We start from the raw sequence: 19,514 nt of genomic DNA on the forward strand, positions 1-19,514 counted from the left end.
GTGGCTTTGGGCAAGCAAAACAAGGCTACAGCAGGTGTGTTAGAAGCATACATGATCATTTGCATCGATATGACTACAACGAAGCCTATGGGTAGAGATGTGAGCAAATATAAGATATATCCACATGCCAACTTATTTGTCATATCATTTAACTGAATGCAGTTGAAATAGGTTTCCCACATTTTATTCCAACTGAATGCTGTCAAACAACACCAATAATTACAGACAGGCTAGTAATAACAAATATTTGATGCATGTCTTAAAAAAGCGTTAACAAAAACCAAATAAAAAAACAATAGAATGGTAGGGAAAGGCAAATGTAATAACCTTCAACACAGCCATATACATCTCACTGATTTTAAAGAACGGTTTTGCTTGAGGGCTGGCGCTTCACACACACACTTCAAACACCAATGAATTCATTGTTTTCTGTGTGTCATTTGGCATGGTAAAAAAGCTCGGCTCCGGGTTTGAATGATCCTGTGCTCTGAACTATGAGTTGAAAGTATAAGTTGTTTTATTATACTTGAGGGAAACAATGGGTTCAGCTGCTTATTGCAAGGAACACTCGTCAGGGGAGAGTTAAACTCAATTACTGTAACCGTGCTGAATAGAAAAAAAATGCCAAGAACGAAAATACACCCGGGCGTATCACCCACTGAATAAAAAATGAAAATATATGAATAAAAATCAACATGAAGCGTATCAAATGTTTATTTTTTTCTGGGCAACAAAGGACTATAATACATTGACAGGCATGGGAACTATTGCCAGCACAAGTCTATACAATACAGCTAAAACTGCCTCCAATCTGGACATTGGACATACAAGATATCAGATGGTCCCAAATGCTTAGAATTACTTCGAACATAAAAAAAAAATAATCAAAAGACAATATCCATTTATTGCTTTTATGGTGCTTCAAGGGAAGAACAAGTGAAACGTATTCTGATTGGCACAACACATAAAAGCTTGTATAAAAACAAGAAAGTAGAAACACAAAACAGTTCTCTTCGGGGTCTCGATTATGCACTTTTCAATTAAAAAACTGAATGGAATAAGGATGATATAGCTAGAGAGAAATGGAGGTTTATTTCTATTAAATTTGTTTACTTGCTTCAATGTCGCCTCAACATGCTACAAGAGGGCTGAATTGAAATATCCCAGAGAAAAAAAATACCCCAAACTTCTGTTTTCTAAGAACCATAAAACCACATGAAGAACTAACCGAATATTTAAACCCACTAAAACAGGAGGCACCAGATAAATAAAAAATAAGTTTCAACAGACGCACCATATTTACAATTCCCATTAAATTACACATAAATAAATATATACATACATGAACACAGATTCCCTTATATAACCGTGAATCGTGTTGAAATTCAAAGTTCAAGTTGGTCGCTTGGAGTGAGAGTCTACAACTGAAGTCATGACATGGAACTGTGTGGATTTTTTTCAAGTTTATTATTCACAATACTGATAATAATTCATCCTCTTTTAGCTTCTTTTTGTCACATGGCTACAATCGTAAATTGAGAGATATAAGGGTCGCTCGATTTCAGTCCGTTGCAGCTCATAAAAAGAGGGAGTACATAAAAAGTCATAGATGTGGCAGAGATCTTTCCCTCTCTGGATCTGTTCCTTTGCGCCTTTCAGCATTTTTTTTCTTTTTAATTATTGTGGGGATCTTGCGCATCACTTCCCGTGAATCCAAAGTTGAATGGTATTAAAAACAAACATGTAAAATCATCGCGAGATCAGGAAGTGGCACGTTTACTTGATCAATAGTATTTATATGTATTTATAATATTTATATTGGGCTTTCAGGTGGGAATCACTTTCTGTGCTTCTCGTCTTTGTCTCCGCCTTTAGTGCCGCTGTCTGAGTGACTGTTGTTGTTCAGGTACATTTTGTCCATGGCTTTAATCGCCTCGGTCAGATAGTTCTGAAGAGCGGTGAGGGCCGCGCACATGGCCGGGGTCCCGAATCCGTGAGAAATGAGACTGAAATGGGTCAAGCAACTCTGAATCCCTGGCTCAAGAATAGGTTGTGGTCGAGAATTCCCCAAGGGCGTACGGTCCTGGGAAAGCAGGTCTGTGAATTCTTTGCAGATTTGCCTAAAATGGGGAGACAATATATATGTTAATTACAATCATAATGCCAGTCTGCCCCTAATATGACGTATAGGCCTATACAAGACATGATCAAAGATCCTATTAATTTGATATAGTTAGTACTACAACATTAGAATGTGGCCAATCGCATATTTGCTCAAAGGGACGTATAAGTATAGTGTCATACTATGTCTAAATGTTATAATGTAGTGAGGAAAGGTTGATGTTGGAATAAAACCAACTATGTTTCAATGCAATCCCAATCACAGCAAACAAAATGGTTGCATATGGATGAATCTGAGGCCTGTTCAAGCGACCAATAACACTATATTGGATAGTCTCAGGCTATTCGTGCACGTGTTTTATTCAATGCTTACGCAACGCGAAAATGCTTGGCATGAATCAAATACAGAGCATGGATATCCAATTCAATAGGCCTAATATTAGTTGAAAGTGTCAAATTCAAGAAGTGTTTGTTCAATGTGGCATTTTGTCGTGTGCATAACATCACCTGATGACCTATCTGGCTTATTAGAAGGACAAATAATTTGACATTAGTCGATTAATTTGTATCCAATATTCTTTTGGTCAGTTTTAATGTCACATCCATTCAATAGCCTACTACAATGTAACACAAATAACGAGTCCATAAATCAACACTTTAGAAATGCATGTGCAATATATAGGCCTATCAAAAAGCCTACAAAAAAAATATAAAAAACGAATTTATAGAATTGACCACGATCATCCATTTGTGTTTGCAAACACTGTCGATGTAAACACGAGAATTACATATTTTTTTTTTACATATGAAATGTAATAATACAGCACTTACTTCGTTGCCAATAACATGTTTTTCCTCTGGACTTGTTCGTTTGGGTCGGAGTGCTGACGGTTTGTATATTCAGCTACTGCCTTGGCCGGAAACTCAGTCTCGCATACGTAACCAAAATCTCTGGCAAGATGCACGGCTTCGCCTGAGAAGGAAAGAATGGATTGAGTGTATACTATATTGCTCTAAATTGGACATCAAATATAGACCAATTAACACTTCCATTTAACACATGATTCATCTAATGAACGTCCTCGGCCAAAGAGAAGGCCTTGTCTTTGCGTCAACTTCTAAATCAGTAGGCTATAGGCTAGCACTTGTACCTTCCATCACATGATGGATTATTTTATTTTTGTATTTTTTGTTGTTGTCATTTAGCAGACGCTGTTATCCAGAGAGGCATTTGGGTTAAGTGCCTTGCTCAAGAGAACATCTACATATTTTTCACCTTGTCGGCCCGGGAATTCGAACCAGCAACCTTTCGGTTACTGGCCCAACGCCCATAACCGCTAGGCTGCCTGTTATCAATAAGAGTCAGGCCCCCATTCCGTGAGAAGAGTTAAATATCACGGAAGCAATATAAAATGTCATAAGTAGCGTCATGCATATCACCATGTCATTGCTTAGCCATCCCTAAACATTATTGAAAGTCCAGCAGATCATACAACGAAAGCAATTTTAAAAGGCTATATGCAAATCTCGCTCCTACATACTTTAGCCATGAGAATTATAGGTTCATTCCATTGAGGTCTGCCTTTTTTTGTAGATTTTTTCAAGTCTTTGGTTTTAATTTCCTGAAACAGTTGGGTTTTTACTGCGGGGCTTCCTGCCATAAGCCTCAACTCCGGAAGAACGCATGCGCCAATTAGCATCAAAGCTCAAGTCCAGTAAACTCGTTTCCATAAAATGGAGCGGATCATAAACAATAACAGCACTTCAGAAAAACGCAGTGTCTCTTCACTAAATAACCGAGTGTCTTCATATCCCCCCCCCCCCCCCCCCCCCCCACACACACACTTTATCGCAAAGAATCCTATATTTCTTCAACCTCATTACCATACAGCACCCAATTTCAATGAAGTACAATGAATATTGCATTCGCTCTACGACTGTAATGATTAACAGGAACCAATGAACCGTCCCAGGCTTTCACCTTTAAAATCCACAGCTCACCAAATACCACCGCACTGAATAATAAGGTTCAACTTTGCAAGCAAAATGGATTTATTCAATAGCAATGGCATCCTCATAGTGTGCCACAATTACCTAATTTATTATTTAATAGTCTCACAACATATAGATCTTCCATAGGTCACTTCCACTTCAATCACAGAGCAACAGAAAGTGTCCCTGCATGTGTAAATAATACAAGTCTAATAGCAGTAGCAGTAGCTGTAGCTGTTGGCTAGTAGGCCCACTACTACTAGTATTACTATAACTATGATTATTACTACTGTTACTATAACTATGATTATTACTGCTACTAATACTACTATAACTATGATTATTACTACTGTTACTATAACTATGATTATTACTACTACTAATACTACTATAACTATGATTATTACTACAACTACTACTACTATAACAATGATTATTACTACTACTACTACTACTACTACAACTATGATTATTACTACGACTATTACTACTATTACTCCTATTAATACTACTACTACTATTACTATAACTATGATTACTACTACTACTACTACTAGCCTAATATAGGCCTTATAATAATGATCATGATAACAAGCCACTATAGGGTTAATAAATCAATCGATCCACCTCTGCCAGAGGTGAAACAGCTCCACACTCACGCTAGACAATAAATAAGCAAATGCCCATAACCCTGCTTCAACAAGGAGCCTAGTTCATCTGGCACAAACTAGGCCAGCCAGGCTAACCGACCCCCACCTCACACTGTAGTAGCCTATTCTAGGACCACTTTCACGAGAGGATTGCACACATGAAGGCTAAATACACAGGCCAATGTTGCGAAGAGCCTTTTAAAATTATTACCATCATCCTCTCGTTCAAAAACACACATATATCCTTCATGCCTGACTGGTTTGCAAGGCAAAGTCAGTCCAAATGACATGGATGAGCGCATATACTGATTTCGAATGTCCCCCCTGAAACCGTTCAAAGCACCTGCTATCCCGGGAACCGGAACTCAGATCATTTACAATGCAACTTACCTTCGACTAGTGACGTCAGCAGGGTAACGTTTGCGGCTTTGCGTCTACCTGCAGGTAGATTTAATCCGATTTTATCCAATTTCTCTCTGAGGGACCTTCCGCCATTCTTAGACTTGGCCCTGTGACAAGAACAGAAAAATAGGTTGTATGAATAGGCTAATTTGTAAAATGGCATGTATTTTTTTTTTTTACCATCATTGTTACACACTATCTGATCCAAAAAGGTCTGAATGAATAAGTATGTTATTAATCATATTATTGCATCAAAGAGGTAGCTATCTTGATTTAAAAAATAACAATGCCATAATAGCATCGTCTTCCTTCCATATGCTTCTATAACACTATCGGTGTCTACAGGTCTATGTGTGTGCCAATATAGGCTATGTATTTTCAAATCACTGAAACTACTTTATTTGAATGCACAGTGTATACCCAAAATACTGGCTTTGTGTCTAGTTTGGAATCTATAGACTAAACACTGAAGTAGTTTACTGTTGTAGGTGTAGGCCTATATATGATGTGCTTAAACTAGTCTTCCGGGGTTGAGGGTAAGGCCAAAAGGCCTACATTAATTTGTGGGCAACATTGTGAGTGTAAAGTTAATATGGAATTTAACAGTCTGGCTTTTGGGCTGTTTTAAATGCAGGAGGTGTCACGCTTGGTCGATTTTAATTATACCTGGGATAAAGAATGAGGAGCGACATTAAAGTCCGGCTCACCTTCTCAGCACCCCGCCCAGCAGTGACGCGTTGAGGCACTCAGGCGGCGAAAGGCGTCTCTGCACTTCCGCCACCGTGACCTTGTATTTTGATGTGGAGCTGAGCAGAGACAGGCGACCCGGAACAGAGCAGAACACCTCGTTGGGGTTTACCACACCGCCAAAAAGACCGTCCTTATTTATCGGAATGGCGGAGACGTTGTTGTTCTTGGATAAAGAAACTGGACCTATGGAAGAAAGAGAACAAGTTCAGTGAATCTTATTCAATGTAGACCGTTAATCAGATGAGATTCATATCAAACGCGGTGTGTGTGTAGAGGCCTACACACAATTAAAACAATTGGCATAGGATATGACAGGCCAAATAATAATAATAATATTAACACGAATAATAAACATTAACAATGATAATATAGGCCTATTTATTGTTTTCTTGTTTTTGTTATTAGGCCTACGCACAAAGGCCTAACCATTGCTAAATGTTGTACCATATTGTAGACCTCGTATAGGCCCATATTTGTTTAGGGTAGGCTATCTATGCAATTTGAGCTCTGAAACATCGCAAGCTTTTGCAGACGCGCGCGCACACATGTTGCAATACTTAAAACACACACACACACACACACACACACAGACACAGCACGCGAAGAGAAGCCTTTTTTCAAATATCCGTGGTCTCCCCAAAAATACAGTCGCGCGTGTGATTTCACTTTGCAGGGTTACCGTTTTGTGTGCAGTAACCGGAGACAAAGGGACTAGCGCTTTTGGATAGATCACTTGTGACATTAATAGCCCAGGGGAGGCTAATAGAGACGATAGGAGTTAAACGAACTCTTGAGATTACTAATATAAGAGCCAATTATCATGTTGATGCGGAAAGAGCATCTCTCAAGATTTATCCCCTGCGCATCTAATTTGAACTGACAAAAGACTCCACATAGCGAGAGGAGTAACGTTCAACCTGACCATGAAGTAGGCCTAGCACGCCAGAAATGGTCTTATAGGAGTAAACAATCGAATTCACACGCAATTATGCTAGGCCCATATATGATAATACAACACTGAACGCATTATTCCATAATCAACCGAAGCCAAACACTGATGGAATGAGACTCTATAAATGGTTTAAAGACCTTGCCTATTTTTGCAGTCTATATTGTTTTCCACCTTTGATGCAGGATCTGGTATCATCCTGACACTTAATACATAGAGCATTACCAACTGCCATTTTAGATTTTCTCCCGAACGGGCCTATATTTACGATATATAGCGAAAAGATGCGTCAACACATTAAAACCACTAGCTTAAACAGCATAGCCTATATAGGGCATATTCGCATCTGACTTGGCCTACTCTGAAATGCTGACATTGGCATTAATTGATGAAAAGGTGCATGCAGTTAGTTTGATGCACTCAAGCTCACGTAATAAAAAACACTGCGCATTAATCCACTTGGTTCAGTGAGGCGCTGACTACCGCACAAGCTCCGGAGCAGAGTGGTGGTGTGGTGTGGTGTGCAGCTTGTGGAAACATACATGGCATCTCGAAGGAAATTGCTTACCTTTTTTAATTACAGTCTGATCTGGGATGTGAATTCCTTGATCCTCAACATGCTGCAACACACAGATGCAAAATACACTATTTAATATAGAATACAATGGAATTAATTTTACATGTCATGCTGTTTGCAAAAGACTGGCATGTAGCTCACAATCCAAATATATGATGGGCCTCTTATTATTTTCAATGAGGGTGATAATGGCTATAGCTGTTGGGCAGTGCCCGTCATGCATATCAGACTTAAATAATGAGGCTCTGTCGCCCAATAATCATGACCTAATTCCATCCGCAGAATGGATACTTACGAATAACTATGATTCCAAATTGTATTCGGAATAAAGGTGGTATTACACGTCGTGCACGCTAATTGGGGATTAGGCATTTGTTTTAGAAAAAAAACAAACGCGTCATTGTACAGGCCTTTACTTACTCGATGTATTCGTATTACCTGCGGAGCGATGGAACTTAATCTAAAACATGGTGCTCACAGTGTGCCTGCATGTGCAAAACTACCGAGTGGACATTTTATTATTGCTCTCAGCCTCCTGCTCATATCGGGACTTGAGTATTTTCAATGAGCACAATTAAATTAAAGATGAAGGGAGGATATCCAGAATCATGTCCAAAAATGACAGGGAATATTAATCAACAAGCGCGGTATACCATCCATTTTGTGAGAGGGGTTGCAGATCATATTATAGTTCTCAGAGCTTCAGCTTTGATCTGTTTGCTTAGGGCAAGTGTTTATAACGCTATGCATCTTTTCAGTGGAGAGAGAGGGTCAACAAAAATACTACGGCTAATAAAGTGCAAACACAGCTGGAGAATATAGACGGAATAATCCATGCAAATAGGCTTTTATACAGTGTTTCACTCGAGAGCCGTTTGTAAAATGTAATTTCTGTTGGGACATTTACATAAAAAGGGCTCTGTCAATTAAATGCAATGGTTATGGCCATAATCTTTGACCATTTCTGCATTTATAAAATTGCATGCCATGCACTGAGTCATTAAATGTAGGCCGTGACATTTCATACAGAGCTGCCAATTTACAGCAGCAAACACTTAGGCTATAGAAGGCTACGTGTGTAGGCCTAATAATAATTTCAAAATAACAATAAGAAAATAATAACAACAACAATTATTATAATAATAACAACAACAACAATAATGTAATAGTAAAAATGTAATAGTAATAATAATATAATTACCAAATAATGCTGAATTACCTGAACATCTTCTAAAGAGTGAGGTATTCCATGGATTGGGATAGAATCTGAGAGTCCCGTATCGATTCCGTGGCCCGACGGCAGGAGCACTTCTCTACGGTACTCCCTACAGAGCTGATGGGGCAAGCCACGGTGCTGGTGCAGCAAACTGCTCTCCTGACTTTGCCTCTGGCCCGGCCAGCCAGGGTGTTGTGGCTGCGGCTGAGCGTGCAGGGAGTTGAGGGAGTAGGGGTCGTTGACGTGCGAGTATGGGTCCTGAGACTGGGGGTAGATTGGCTGGTAGGGCGGAGGAAAGTACGGTGGCTGGAAGTCGGAGTTTGGGGTATGGGAGAGTGGAGGGGCGCTATATGGAGACTGGCCCACGCCTCCCAGCTGAGGTAGCCTGGCTGTCCCATTGCTGGTACCGTCGTGACGATCCTGCAGAAAAAAAGAATCGGAGAAATTAAACCTATACACCAGCCCTCCATTTTACCCGTTTTCACCGGGGCTTTTATGGACTGTCACCTACCATAATTGAATGTCTATTCAAAGTCGTTGGTTGAAATAAAATCAACAGCATTTATCTGTTGAACGCAGCAATAATAGCCTAATAATAATAATGCTAACAATAATAACAGTGATAATTACTGTAGGCTAATAACACACCCGTAGGCCTATTTGATGATTTTCAGGGGGAAATGATTACAGTTAAAATATTTAGATAGGCCTACTGAAATGAAATATGAGAGCAATCTTGCATTTTCTTTCTTTTTTGTATGATCGTTTAGCAAAACTATTTGACTAAAAAAGGCAATAATCGGAGTCTGATTGCTGCACGAAGTAGGCTATAAGTAGTAGTCTTTGCCACCGAGTCCAACTTACCATCGCGGAAAAGCTGTGCACTAACATCTGCGAAGATTTTCGAGCGATTCAAAAGAGAATTTTCAGAAGAAAAACGTTGATAAAACAACGAAAATTTACGAGCAAACAAAATAATGCCAGCAACAACACTATTGAAAGATCACGGAGCCCAATGTTCAGATAAGCACCACCGAAGAACGATAATCCATCAGAATTTGGTTAAATTCCCACTGCCCTTCATTCGATTCTAAAATGCAATGTTTGGTCTTGCGGATTTATGTTTAAAGTTTCTTGTATCCCTGTTCCGTCTTCTGTCTCTATCACTGTGCTGTTCCCTCGACTGAGCTCATATTAGCAAAGAGCTGCTTCTTTCCTTGGACTCCTAATAGCAGATATTCATGACTATTAATATTACACGAATTCTTAATAAGGGAAGAATGGTCGGAAATCGAGCGTGAAGCGAGGAAGCAACTCAAGGCAGAGTCTGCACTAAATGACGTCCATTGAATGAGGAATCAGTATATCTATCTAATCAGAGATGGGGAGAGAAAGAGGGAGTGAGTGAGGAGGGGAGAGAGAGAGGGAGACAAAAAGAGGGACATTCTCTTGCGTCTGACGAATCAGAGAGAGGGGGGAACATTTTAAAAGGTTCGAAGGCAAGCACAAGTGAAAGAAAGGCAGAATGAAGGGGGGACCAGAGATAGAGGAAGAGCCATGGAAGGAAACAATGTGCACCTCTGATTCGTGTGAAAATCCGGCAAACGCTGAGGGCATCTCGGCTGGCACATTTTTACTGTTCAGAGGGCGGTTGTCTGCTCGCCATGTCCCTTTGTTTTTCACTTCAGTTTCCGACGCCTCGCTTTCCATGGCCCTTCCCGAGTCTCTCGAATGAATTAATCCACGGTTATTTGATTTCAAACTACGCCAGCCGAGCTAACTTTCACTCCGAGCAAATATATTCAAAAGTTATTATACGGATACGCAAGCTTAAGACATCCACTTTCCACTTTTAACCTATTTGCACGCGACCATTTTGACAAAACAGCAAAATAGTAACCATTATGAAAACACGGTAGTTAACACTGATTTCACAACAGAAACAGGTCTATTAGCCTAACCGTAAACTAAACTTGAATGAGAGAATCACAAATTCAAACACGGGCAGCGAAATCCAGCCCAGCGTTTCGCCCCTGCTCTTTGCTTGCGTATTCTCCAGACGCGGTTAAAACACGTTCAACTGGCTGCACCACTCCTAAACAACTCCCTGATATGACTGCCAAACTTTCTATTCTATAATAACAATAACACAGCGTGTGCAGTGCACACACACCACTAAGGGCTCGAAATGCACCGATTTATTTTATAAGAATGTAAGGGATAGGCATCCTATTATTTAAACACATTATTTTCAACTTACTTCTTTTTCGATGATACAGTCAACACATGCATTTTGGGTATGTCTCCCTAAGTGCATTCTCTTACATTCTATGTACATTTAGCATGTTTCAGCAGTGAGTTTTGATAAATCCTATTTTATACAATTACGTTTTAAATTATATAAATATATATATTTTTTCCTATATATTTGCCATTTATTACTTTAATTTATTGATGTGAAAATGTATTATTATTATTACAATTACTTTATTTGCACTGTTAATATTGAAACTGTGTAAAATGTATTTTTCTACACAATTAAAAATTGCATTACTCCATATCAAAATAGCAAAATATCTAACATATGAAATAAACCAGTATGCATCTGTATATCCTTCAATGAATTAAATATGTTCCCAGACAACTGTCAAAACAATTACAGATTGACAAAATGAAAATAAAGCAGTATACCCCATTAATTACATGAAAACAGCAATAAATCAAATATGAGCCTCTTACCTCGCAATCTTCATATTTTATATTATCAGTTAATTTCCAAAGCATTTTCATGGGTTGTGGTGGGTATTGAGAGCGCCTTTCCTTGTTTTACACAGTGAATTGTGCTCTAGCTGAAACTATTTTAGTTGAGCTTGGCTGTCTGCGCTCTGAGATCTCCCTCTAATGGTGAAAGTAAAAGGCTCGCGCACCACTGTAATAACATTCGCATTCCCTCATTAGCATATCAACAGCCGCTTGATTCCCATCTGCCCAACACCAATGGACAACACAGGTAACACTGGAGCGAAAATTTCACATGTATTTACTTCTCCCACATTCAATGAGAATATACAGCAGGAATTGAGCGTACATTTTATAAGCATTCTCTGTGACAAAAAGGCAACAACACACCCTGCACCTGGGGGTGTGAACGTTCATTTGATGGCTATGATAAAACAAATAATTGGATAATACATGTTGTGTATTAATTTGCTTCCTTTGTCGTGCATATTCGTTTCAGGAAATGTGGTTTCATAAAAACAACTGTTTATGTAACAGCTTCATAAAAACAAGTTCCATCATCTCACACCCTATATGGGCCTATGGTATAATCTGTCTATGCTTACATTTTAGGATGGTTAACTTGCTCTGAAGAGCGTGCCACACGTAAATACTCTATCTAGTGCTCTCTTCATACTTTGTGGCCAAACTGATTTTGGTAAACTGTTGTTTTAGACGTATTGAGAGTTGAGACCATGAAAAGCTATTCTGTCACTGTCATGCAAAAGAAGAAACACTCTAAAGTGGGTATACATCTCCATTGACGACATGTAAGAGCGCCGTATTTGGAATGTAAATAATTAACACAACAACATAGCTTGTTTAATGTGAATGAGGGTCTGAAGTATTTGGGCGGGTCAAGAACCAGGTCGCCAACTCCTAGGCGTTGGCCTCTCCTAGTTCAGATTTACATTTTTGGTGGGGTACCTTTACAACCGGTTGTTATTAATGAGAGGGCCCATGAATCTAGATCACAATGACAACTATCAGCGGGGTAAAGGTGCCTTAAAAAATAAATCGTGGGGTGTGTGGGTCTGTATGTGTTTCTATATGCTGCTGTGTGGATTTTAGAGGTTGTGTGCTTTTGGAGAGTGAAACCAAAAGGCTCAATCTCACCATGGCTTGGATTGTTTCACCGACTTCAGTTTCACCGCGTTAGAAAGTTCTGTTTTACAATCGACATGAAATAATTCTTTAAAAATCAATTGCATTAGGCCAACGTGCCCCTCCAAAGTAATAGGCCTACATCGGAGAGATTTGTTTTGACATTTTAGATGACAAGAACCACAACTTCCGGGCGAGCTATAACTTTAGTATGAGATGCCATTTATCATATCATAGACGAATTAACATATAAAATGATCAATTGGAGCATCCTATGTATGATTTGTGCTATTTTTATTGATTTTATTCATATTTCAATAAACTCTAGCCTATAGCAAAACAATTCGTGTTATATCCTAAAGAATACTCTATGGGCTATTATTTGCTTCTATATAAGGAACGGTTTTCTATAGTCTTAAATTGCATGATATATAAAGTGATGTAACCTTCTATGCAAGTTAAATCTGCTTTCCCCAAGTTATTACGAAAGCCAATGCGCTATTGTTAATCAGGCGTAAATAGGAACATAATCGACTTTTGCGAGAAAAAAGAACACTGTCAAAGTAAAAATAATTACAACTATTGAATAATTGTATAATATTTAGGCTAAATATAGTGCTAGCCTACTAATTCTACAATGAAAAGTTGATGGCAATGCATTTACCAATTGTGGCCATATATTCGACATATATTACACTCCTGTAGGCTAGTTAGTAGTCTACCCGTTCTTTGTCTTGAAATAAACAGCACATACCTGCCAATCCCCCATTTTGCCCATTATTGACATCATTGTTTCTTCAATTTGCCTGGATATGGTAGATCACACGTCGTGTTATCTCATTGAGGCTTCCGTCCATAAGCCAATTTTTGCTTTTACTTGTGGTGAACGAGATCAGCTCACCTGGCCATAAAAACCCTCTGGGCCACCTGGTGGCACATGCGCAATAGACCGGATGTGTTAACCTACCTGAAGTAGAGGTAATGCTCTTTTGTGAATATGCTTTTGGGGCTTACTACGTTCAATTGTGAATGAACATATGGCTGGAAAGTGTGTGGACGAAACTTTCGCACAGAATCGCATTTTTTTTTTCATCCATGGGCTAACTGTTGTGAATACAACAATATAACAATATCATTTGCATACCGTTTATATATGTAAAATACAAAAGTAAATGAAAAATCTATATATTATTGAATATCAACATCATGTCAATAAGTCGGCTATATCAGTTGATTATAAAATATTTATTCACATTAAAAATGAAACTGTGTCAAGATCAAATCTGAAGGTTAACTGTAACATCATTACTTAAACACAATCTACCAGATTCCCATACGTGTATTGGGGTCATGGTTTATTTATCATCTGTTTATTTCTAATACATACTTATGAAGACGCCTCAGGCCAGAAATGAATGAGCTCAGCTCTTCACCAGGCACACCAAAAAATAAAAAGAGCAACACGTGCGCTCACCGAGGTGTTAATGGTAATGATGGTCCAAAAAGTATTTTCTTTCTAATTCTAACCGGACACATGTCGACTCTACCTATGGGGCGCTCAACAACATGGTTGCACTGCACTGTCAATTGCATAATGGAAAGATATATCTGGCTTGAATTATGATGTATTATTTAGTTGATATAAATATGACAAATAAACCATAACGATAAGTATTCCCTTTCAAATTCAACAAATTCAAAGCTATATAGACTATTTTAAACAACAGGCCTTTTCCTGAGAAAACACAGCTCAGTTGAATTACAGTCACACAATTGGGCAAATATTGAAATATTTTAGATTACATATTTGTTTTTGTCTTGCATTTGACTGTGGTGTTTGGCAACTGTGCGGTCTATAAACTTGTATTCTATACATATTTGTACTATGTTTGGGCAACTTTAATATTCCCTCAATGTTTGACTTCAAAGTCAATCGATTTGAAAATAATAAAAGTGCAGGCAGGAATACAGATAAAAAAGAACAATCTAAAACATATATTCAGAGCAACAAGGTGTAGCTAACTGCAGTACTGCGCACAGGGAACGCGAGCAAGTGTGTTAAAGAGTTCTGGACAGGATCCGTTTCCATGTGAATATCCAACCTGTTTGTCTAAGACTTGGTTTCAACCACTTCCACCCCTGCCAGGAGCCCCCGGCACAATTTCAGTTAAGCATCATAAAACCGTACAAGATGTTTAATAGGCAACGATACTGAAACGACTGGTTGCACCTTTTGGGCATTGATATATCTCACAATTTAGCAAGGATAATGCGCAATGCATTTTGCCAATAACATCTCAAATGTATTATTATTATTAGTAGTAGTAGTAGTATTTCAGATGTTTACTGAATTATTAGTCCTATGCTAAATAAATGGTCTACTTCAAAACATGACATGTCATAGAATATTACAATGGCTAGAGAAACGCGTCCTCGTGCGTAATTCTTATTTGTCCAAACTTTGGCGCATTACTTTATTCATTATTTAACAAGTTAGGAGTGATGAAACGCTAAGCCGTATAGCTAAGTAAAGAAATATCTAATGGTTTGAAGAACTATAAAATCACTCCGCTGCAAGGTATTTACCATTATCCAGGAGTAAAACATCATTTACACAGAATTTGCCTATATTATATTCCTCCGCAAATCTATAGAGAGGCCTCTCACATAATGTTATGAATTCTGGATTTCTGGTCGTGTAGGCCTACCCTATGCGTTTGAAGTGATGAAACAATCGTTGGTTTTCAAATTATGATCCCCAGAAGAATAAACTGTGGTCTGGCGCCATCAAGTTCTAAAAGAAAGAAAAGCGCTGCAGAAAGGCAAAAAAGTTTCAAATTCAACTGTAATTGAAACCAAATGTATTGGAATAGAAATACAGGAAGAAATAGTAAGCCAAAAGCCTACCAGGTCTGTGCAGTGCAGTTCGCAACATGAGTTTTCATATCACTGCAAGGATAATTAAACAAATAATAATAATCTATATGCCAAAATTAACTTTAGGTTATATCGATAACCTATAAGAGTGATTTATGCGTTATACTGGAATCGAACACATATTCTTTCAAATTAACCCTTTGATCTCAACCTAAAATCCTTCATAATGATAATCATCTCAGATGTGGCCCAATCTGGACACAGACGTCAACAGGCATAAATCGTTATTGATCCTCTTCCGCCATCTTGTGGCTGAAATTATACAATTTAAAGGGACCATATCGCTCCCAAACTAAAATGTAGTCAATTCACCTGGACAGTTATTACATTTTTCCCTTACTTAGGTACTTGATAGACCTATTCTGTTTTGGCAGTAGACCTAGTTGGCTATAGTGCTCCATTCTGAAAATATGTCAATCTAAAACACCTTACAAGCACTCAAATTCAACTCATATTAGGCGTATCTCTGACTGAGGATATTCTTGTCTGCATTAGGCCTACATTTATGAAAAGTAATACACTCATTACATAGCATTGTTAAATACAAGTGGTAGGCCTAATGTGTCACAATACATTCACTGAAAATAAGGTCCCACATATATTTCTACTATCAGTTGTTTTTCATCAATTAATTACAGTCCTTTCATTGTAGGGTTTTACAATTCATTGTAGACTTTTAACAGAGCTCGTGTGACTTTAAAGCTAATGGGCGCATTCCGGCAGATCACATTTGTCAAGTCGGTGACATGGTCGGACTACTGCATTTGGCGCCCACCCATAGTGAAGAGAGAGAAATGTGCAGTTTTATTCTACACATTTTGTCATAAGGCTAAGAGAAAATGTTGCGGTTTTAAAGAAAATCTCCGCAATTCTACACTTTTTGCCATGGGGCAGGTAATTTTTGTTGTTGCGGTTTTATAGTTCATCTCTTGATTTTGTTCATATTTTGCCATTAGGCTGAGAAAACATTTTGCAGTTTCAAAGCAAATTTCCAGCTATTCTACATATTTTCCCATGAGGTTGAGAGACAATTTAGCAGTTTTAAAGCAAATGTCCTGCAATTCTACAAATGTTGCTGTCATATGCTATCTGGGAACACTGCGTGCCCCTTCGGTAATCTGGCCCTGGTCAGTCACCACCTTTCAAAGTGTGTTGCTTTATGGGGATAAGAATTGTCCGATTTGCATCTACTGCAAGTTTCTGCAGATGGACTTCAATGTCATCCTGCAGCCATTGCCTGCATTGTGGGAGGCTTTATTGTCAACAAATCATTTTTATTGTATTTTTTACTCACACGAACGTGACCAAAGACATGATTGAAACATGAACCAACTTTGCTGTGAATCATGTATACAGTGGATACATACAAATTAATGTGATGTTTGAGGCTCTCTCACTAATTGATTGTACAATGTGCACACATATTGTAAGATTTCAGTTTGTGAGTGTGTGATATGGGGGTTGGAGACATGTTTATTTCGACATTATAAAGAAAAACTTTTATCAATAATGGCAACACTGCCATGTTGGATCTGAGCCTTGCTGTTGGAAAACCTCCCCCGACTTCACTTCTCCACATTCATCTACCATCAGTTGCTTTAGCCTTACAACTCAAATGCTCCCATTTTGAAAGGGTGTCAGTCATAGAGATAGAAGAGGACTTATGCCACGTTCACATGCTAGTCGGGACTCAGAAATGTTCGACTTGCTATCTGGTTGAACGTGGCACGTGTATAACTACAACCAGTTTGCAAGTTGTACATTTCAGCGTTTCCTAGTTCCGACAAGCACGTGAACGCAGCACAATCTTTATATCTGTGCCATTATAGAGGCTGTGACAGCATGGGCAGCTCCATTGAGGCTACAACCCACATGAATCTTCACCCAGTTGACTACTTTGACTACTTTAAAATGGCTGAAGCATGGTGGATGCCCTCAATGGCGCTGCCCATGCTAATCGGCCTTTTGGCAACCAGAGGCCTCTATCATTCTCTATGTTGTCACTTTTTAAACGTTTTGGGTTTGGGTAAATGGGATACGAGTTCTAGTTGTGTGCCAGACAGCTGACGGTATACTGGCTATGATGTTGAGAAAAACTTCACTTCCCATCAGTTATTTGGCAACGCGTCATTGCTACGATTTACGTTGTGTGTGCGCCATCATTGGTGGCTCGGTTGTCACTACGAAGCAGCGGTAAAGGACATATCGAAAGCAGCAAGGTTGTACACAAACTAGTATTTTAGTATCCAAATGTTTCCAAAGTTTGACAATGTATCTGCATATAAATTAATATTGGTAGCAAACATACATGCTAGTCGAGATTCTAGTATGCATGTAGGCTACTGTGGTGCACTGCTCTCATAACATTGATGCTAGGCAGTGTTGCTCTGACTTACTCTTGTGGGACTGGCTTAGCCTACTAGTTACCCAACCGACACACAGAATGTACCGAAGAAAGTCATATGTGTTCAATGTTGAAATGGGAAACATTGTAGTAACGTTGGAGAAATGAACCACGGTGTTCCCCCGAGGAATTCAGCTAAACTAGGACAGGCTATTGTATGGAAGAACAGTTTAGCTGCAAGTACCATTGGCCCACGTTTTTTATTTTTTTTACAACATTCATACTGTATGTACAGTCATTTGTTATGTGTTTTGCAACTATGTAAAAAAATGACAGGCACAGCGCAACAGAATGATCGTTTAATCTTCTATTACTAATTTGCTACGTTTGTATCATCGGCACGTGCCCACTGCCAATTGTTCTGCAGTGGGTGTGTGGGGAATGGCGATAGTAACGGTCTCCCTCATTACTTCATTATGTGTTCTAATCTAGATGACTGATTGGGTTGGATATGGGTATGCAGCCCTCATTGCATCCGGGGGAGCGATGGGCTATGTCAAAGCAGGTAATTGTATTATTGTGCCATCCGGGTTTACTCAATTATATAGTTATGCAGCCATTTACAGGTGAGTTTAATGCATTCTATCATATTTCTACTCTTGTGCTTGCCCATACTTGATAATGAACTGGTAACCAAGTTACCACTCACCCTGTACTTATTTTTGTGTCTCCAGGCAGTGTCCCCTCTTTGGCAGCAGGTCTTCTATTCGGGGGCCTAGCTGGGGTTGGGGCCTACCAGATATCACAAGATCCCAAAAATATTTGGGTGTCACTAGGTTGGTGAACTTAGGTGTTGGCCCTTACTGTTTTATGAATGTGAAAGCATGCTTGCAACAGGCCTCCCATCGACCAGACCTCTTTTGATCACCGCTAACCAACTTCTAGATGCTCATGATGATTAGGTTTACAATAGACAAAAGTTGTAATGGGTCCGCACTCAAAAAGATGTTACATAAAGCTTACTTCACTTTTCAATTGTAATTTTCACTGCGTCGGGAATAGCATACACAGACGTGCAACATCTTTTTGAGTGTGGACCCATTACACCTTTTGTTTGTCTGAATTTGCGGGTTTTACGCACCAGCCATGCTTCTGGGAGAGCATGGTGGTCCCCTATTGAGTAGGTCTACAATAGGCCTACTATACTGTACTGAGAGTCATTTCCCCCCTGTATCACAGTCACATCAGGAGCCCTGGCAGGTGTGATGGGAAAGAGATTCTACGGCTCCAGGAAGATTATGCCTGCTGGAATGATGGCAGCAGCAAGGTAGCTGAGATGACCAACTCCTTACTTTGTTTCAGGAGTAGGTCATAGGTATGCATGTAGATGATACAGTACATGATCTTACAGTACTTAACGTGTTATTTTCTCTACTTTGTCTAGTATCCTTATGATGGGAAAGCTCGGTGTTGGAATGCTGCTGCAGAAGCCCCAGGAGTCATAATACACTGATGTAAAAATCATTATCCTCTTTCTTTTCCATTGTCTTGTATTATTCAGGAACAAGCGGTCATCAGTCATATATGGATGTTATTTTGTAAAAATGTATAATTGAACACTGATTATAATATCTTGTTTATAAAATTACATGGATGGCATGTGTTTTTGTTCATATTGTTACACAGATTGTCGT

General features: G+C 39.0%; 2 protein-coding genes across 9 annotated transcripts; one reads left to right on the forward strand and one right to left on the reverse strand.

Annotated features, from left to right (window-relative positions):
* Positions 1-698: 698 nt before the first annotated feature.
* Positions 699-13,450, reverse strand: tfap2a (transcription factor AP-2 alpha). 8 transcript variants are annotated; one of them, XM_014181202.3, is made up of 7 exons: positions 13,294-13,450; positions 8,643-9,077; positions 7,433-7,484; positions 5,873-6,098; positions 5,154-5,272; positions 2,953-3,094; positions 699-2,120 (listed from the first exon to the last, which is right to left on the reverse strand). In XM_014181202.3, the coding sequence occupies exons 1-7, from the start codon at positions 13,327-13,329 to the stop codon at positions 1,838-1,840; spliced, it is 1,293 nt and encodes a 430-aa protein (XP_014036677.1). In that variant the 5' UTR covers positions 13,330-13,450; the 3' UTR covers positions 699-1,837. The 8 variants fall into 8 exon arrangements, with proteins under 8 accessions (XP_014036677.1, XP_014036681.1, XP_014036676.1 ...); XM_014181206.3 differs by having other exon boundaries at positions 8,661-9,077; positions 13,294-13,449; XM_014181201.3 differs by lacking the exon at positions 13,294-13,450 and adding an exon at positions 11,397-11,696.
* Positions 13,451-17,634: 4,184 nt separating this feature from the next.
* Positions 17,635-19,478, forward strand: tmem14ca (transmembrane protein 14Ca). The gene is made up of 5 exons (NM_001141158.2): positions 17,635-17,695; positions 18,313-18,385; positions 18,555-18,656; positions 19,060-19,147; positions 19,265-19,478. Exons 2-5 carry the CDS (start codon positions 18,313-18,315, stop codon positions 19,323-19,325), a joined length of 324 nt encoding a protein of 107 aa, NP_001134630.1. The 5' UTR covers positions 17,635-17,695; the 3' UTR covers positions 19,326-19,478.
* Positions 19,479-19,514: the final 36 nt, after the last annotated feature.

Source organism: Salmo salar, chromosome 29 (genome assembly GCF_965601325.2).
Source record: "Salmo salar chromosome 29, fSalSal1, whole genome shotgun sequence".
NCBI classification, from domain to species: Eukaryota; Metazoa; Chordata; class Actinopteri; order Salmoniformes; family Salmonidae; genus Salmo; species Salmo salar.

Coding starts and splice junctions, on each gene's coding strand:
- tfap2a (XM_045710917.2), bottom strand. CDS start 10,367: ATGGAAAGCGAGGCGTCGGAAACTGAAGTGAAAAACAAAGGGACATGG. Junction 6,099..7,432: donor TCAGACTGTAATTAAAAAAG/GTAAGCAATTTC, acceptor TTTCTTCCATAG/GTCCAGTTTCTTTATCCAAG. Junction 2,121..2,952: donor AACATGTTATTGGCAACGAA/GTAAGTGCTGTA, acceptor TCCCCATTTTAG/GCAAATCTGCAAAGAATTCA.
- tmem14ca (NM_001141158.2), top strand. CDS start 18,313: ATGACTGATTGGGTTGGATATGGGTATGCAGCCCTCATTGCATCCGGG. Junction 18,386..18,554: donor GATGGGCTATGTCAAAGCAG/GTAATTGTATTA, acceptor TTGTGTCTCCAG/GCAGTGTCCCCTCTTTGGCA. Junction 19,148..19,264: donor GGAATGATGGCAGCAGCAAG/GTAGCTGAGATG, acceptor TACTTTGTCTAG/TATCCTTATGATGGGAAAGC.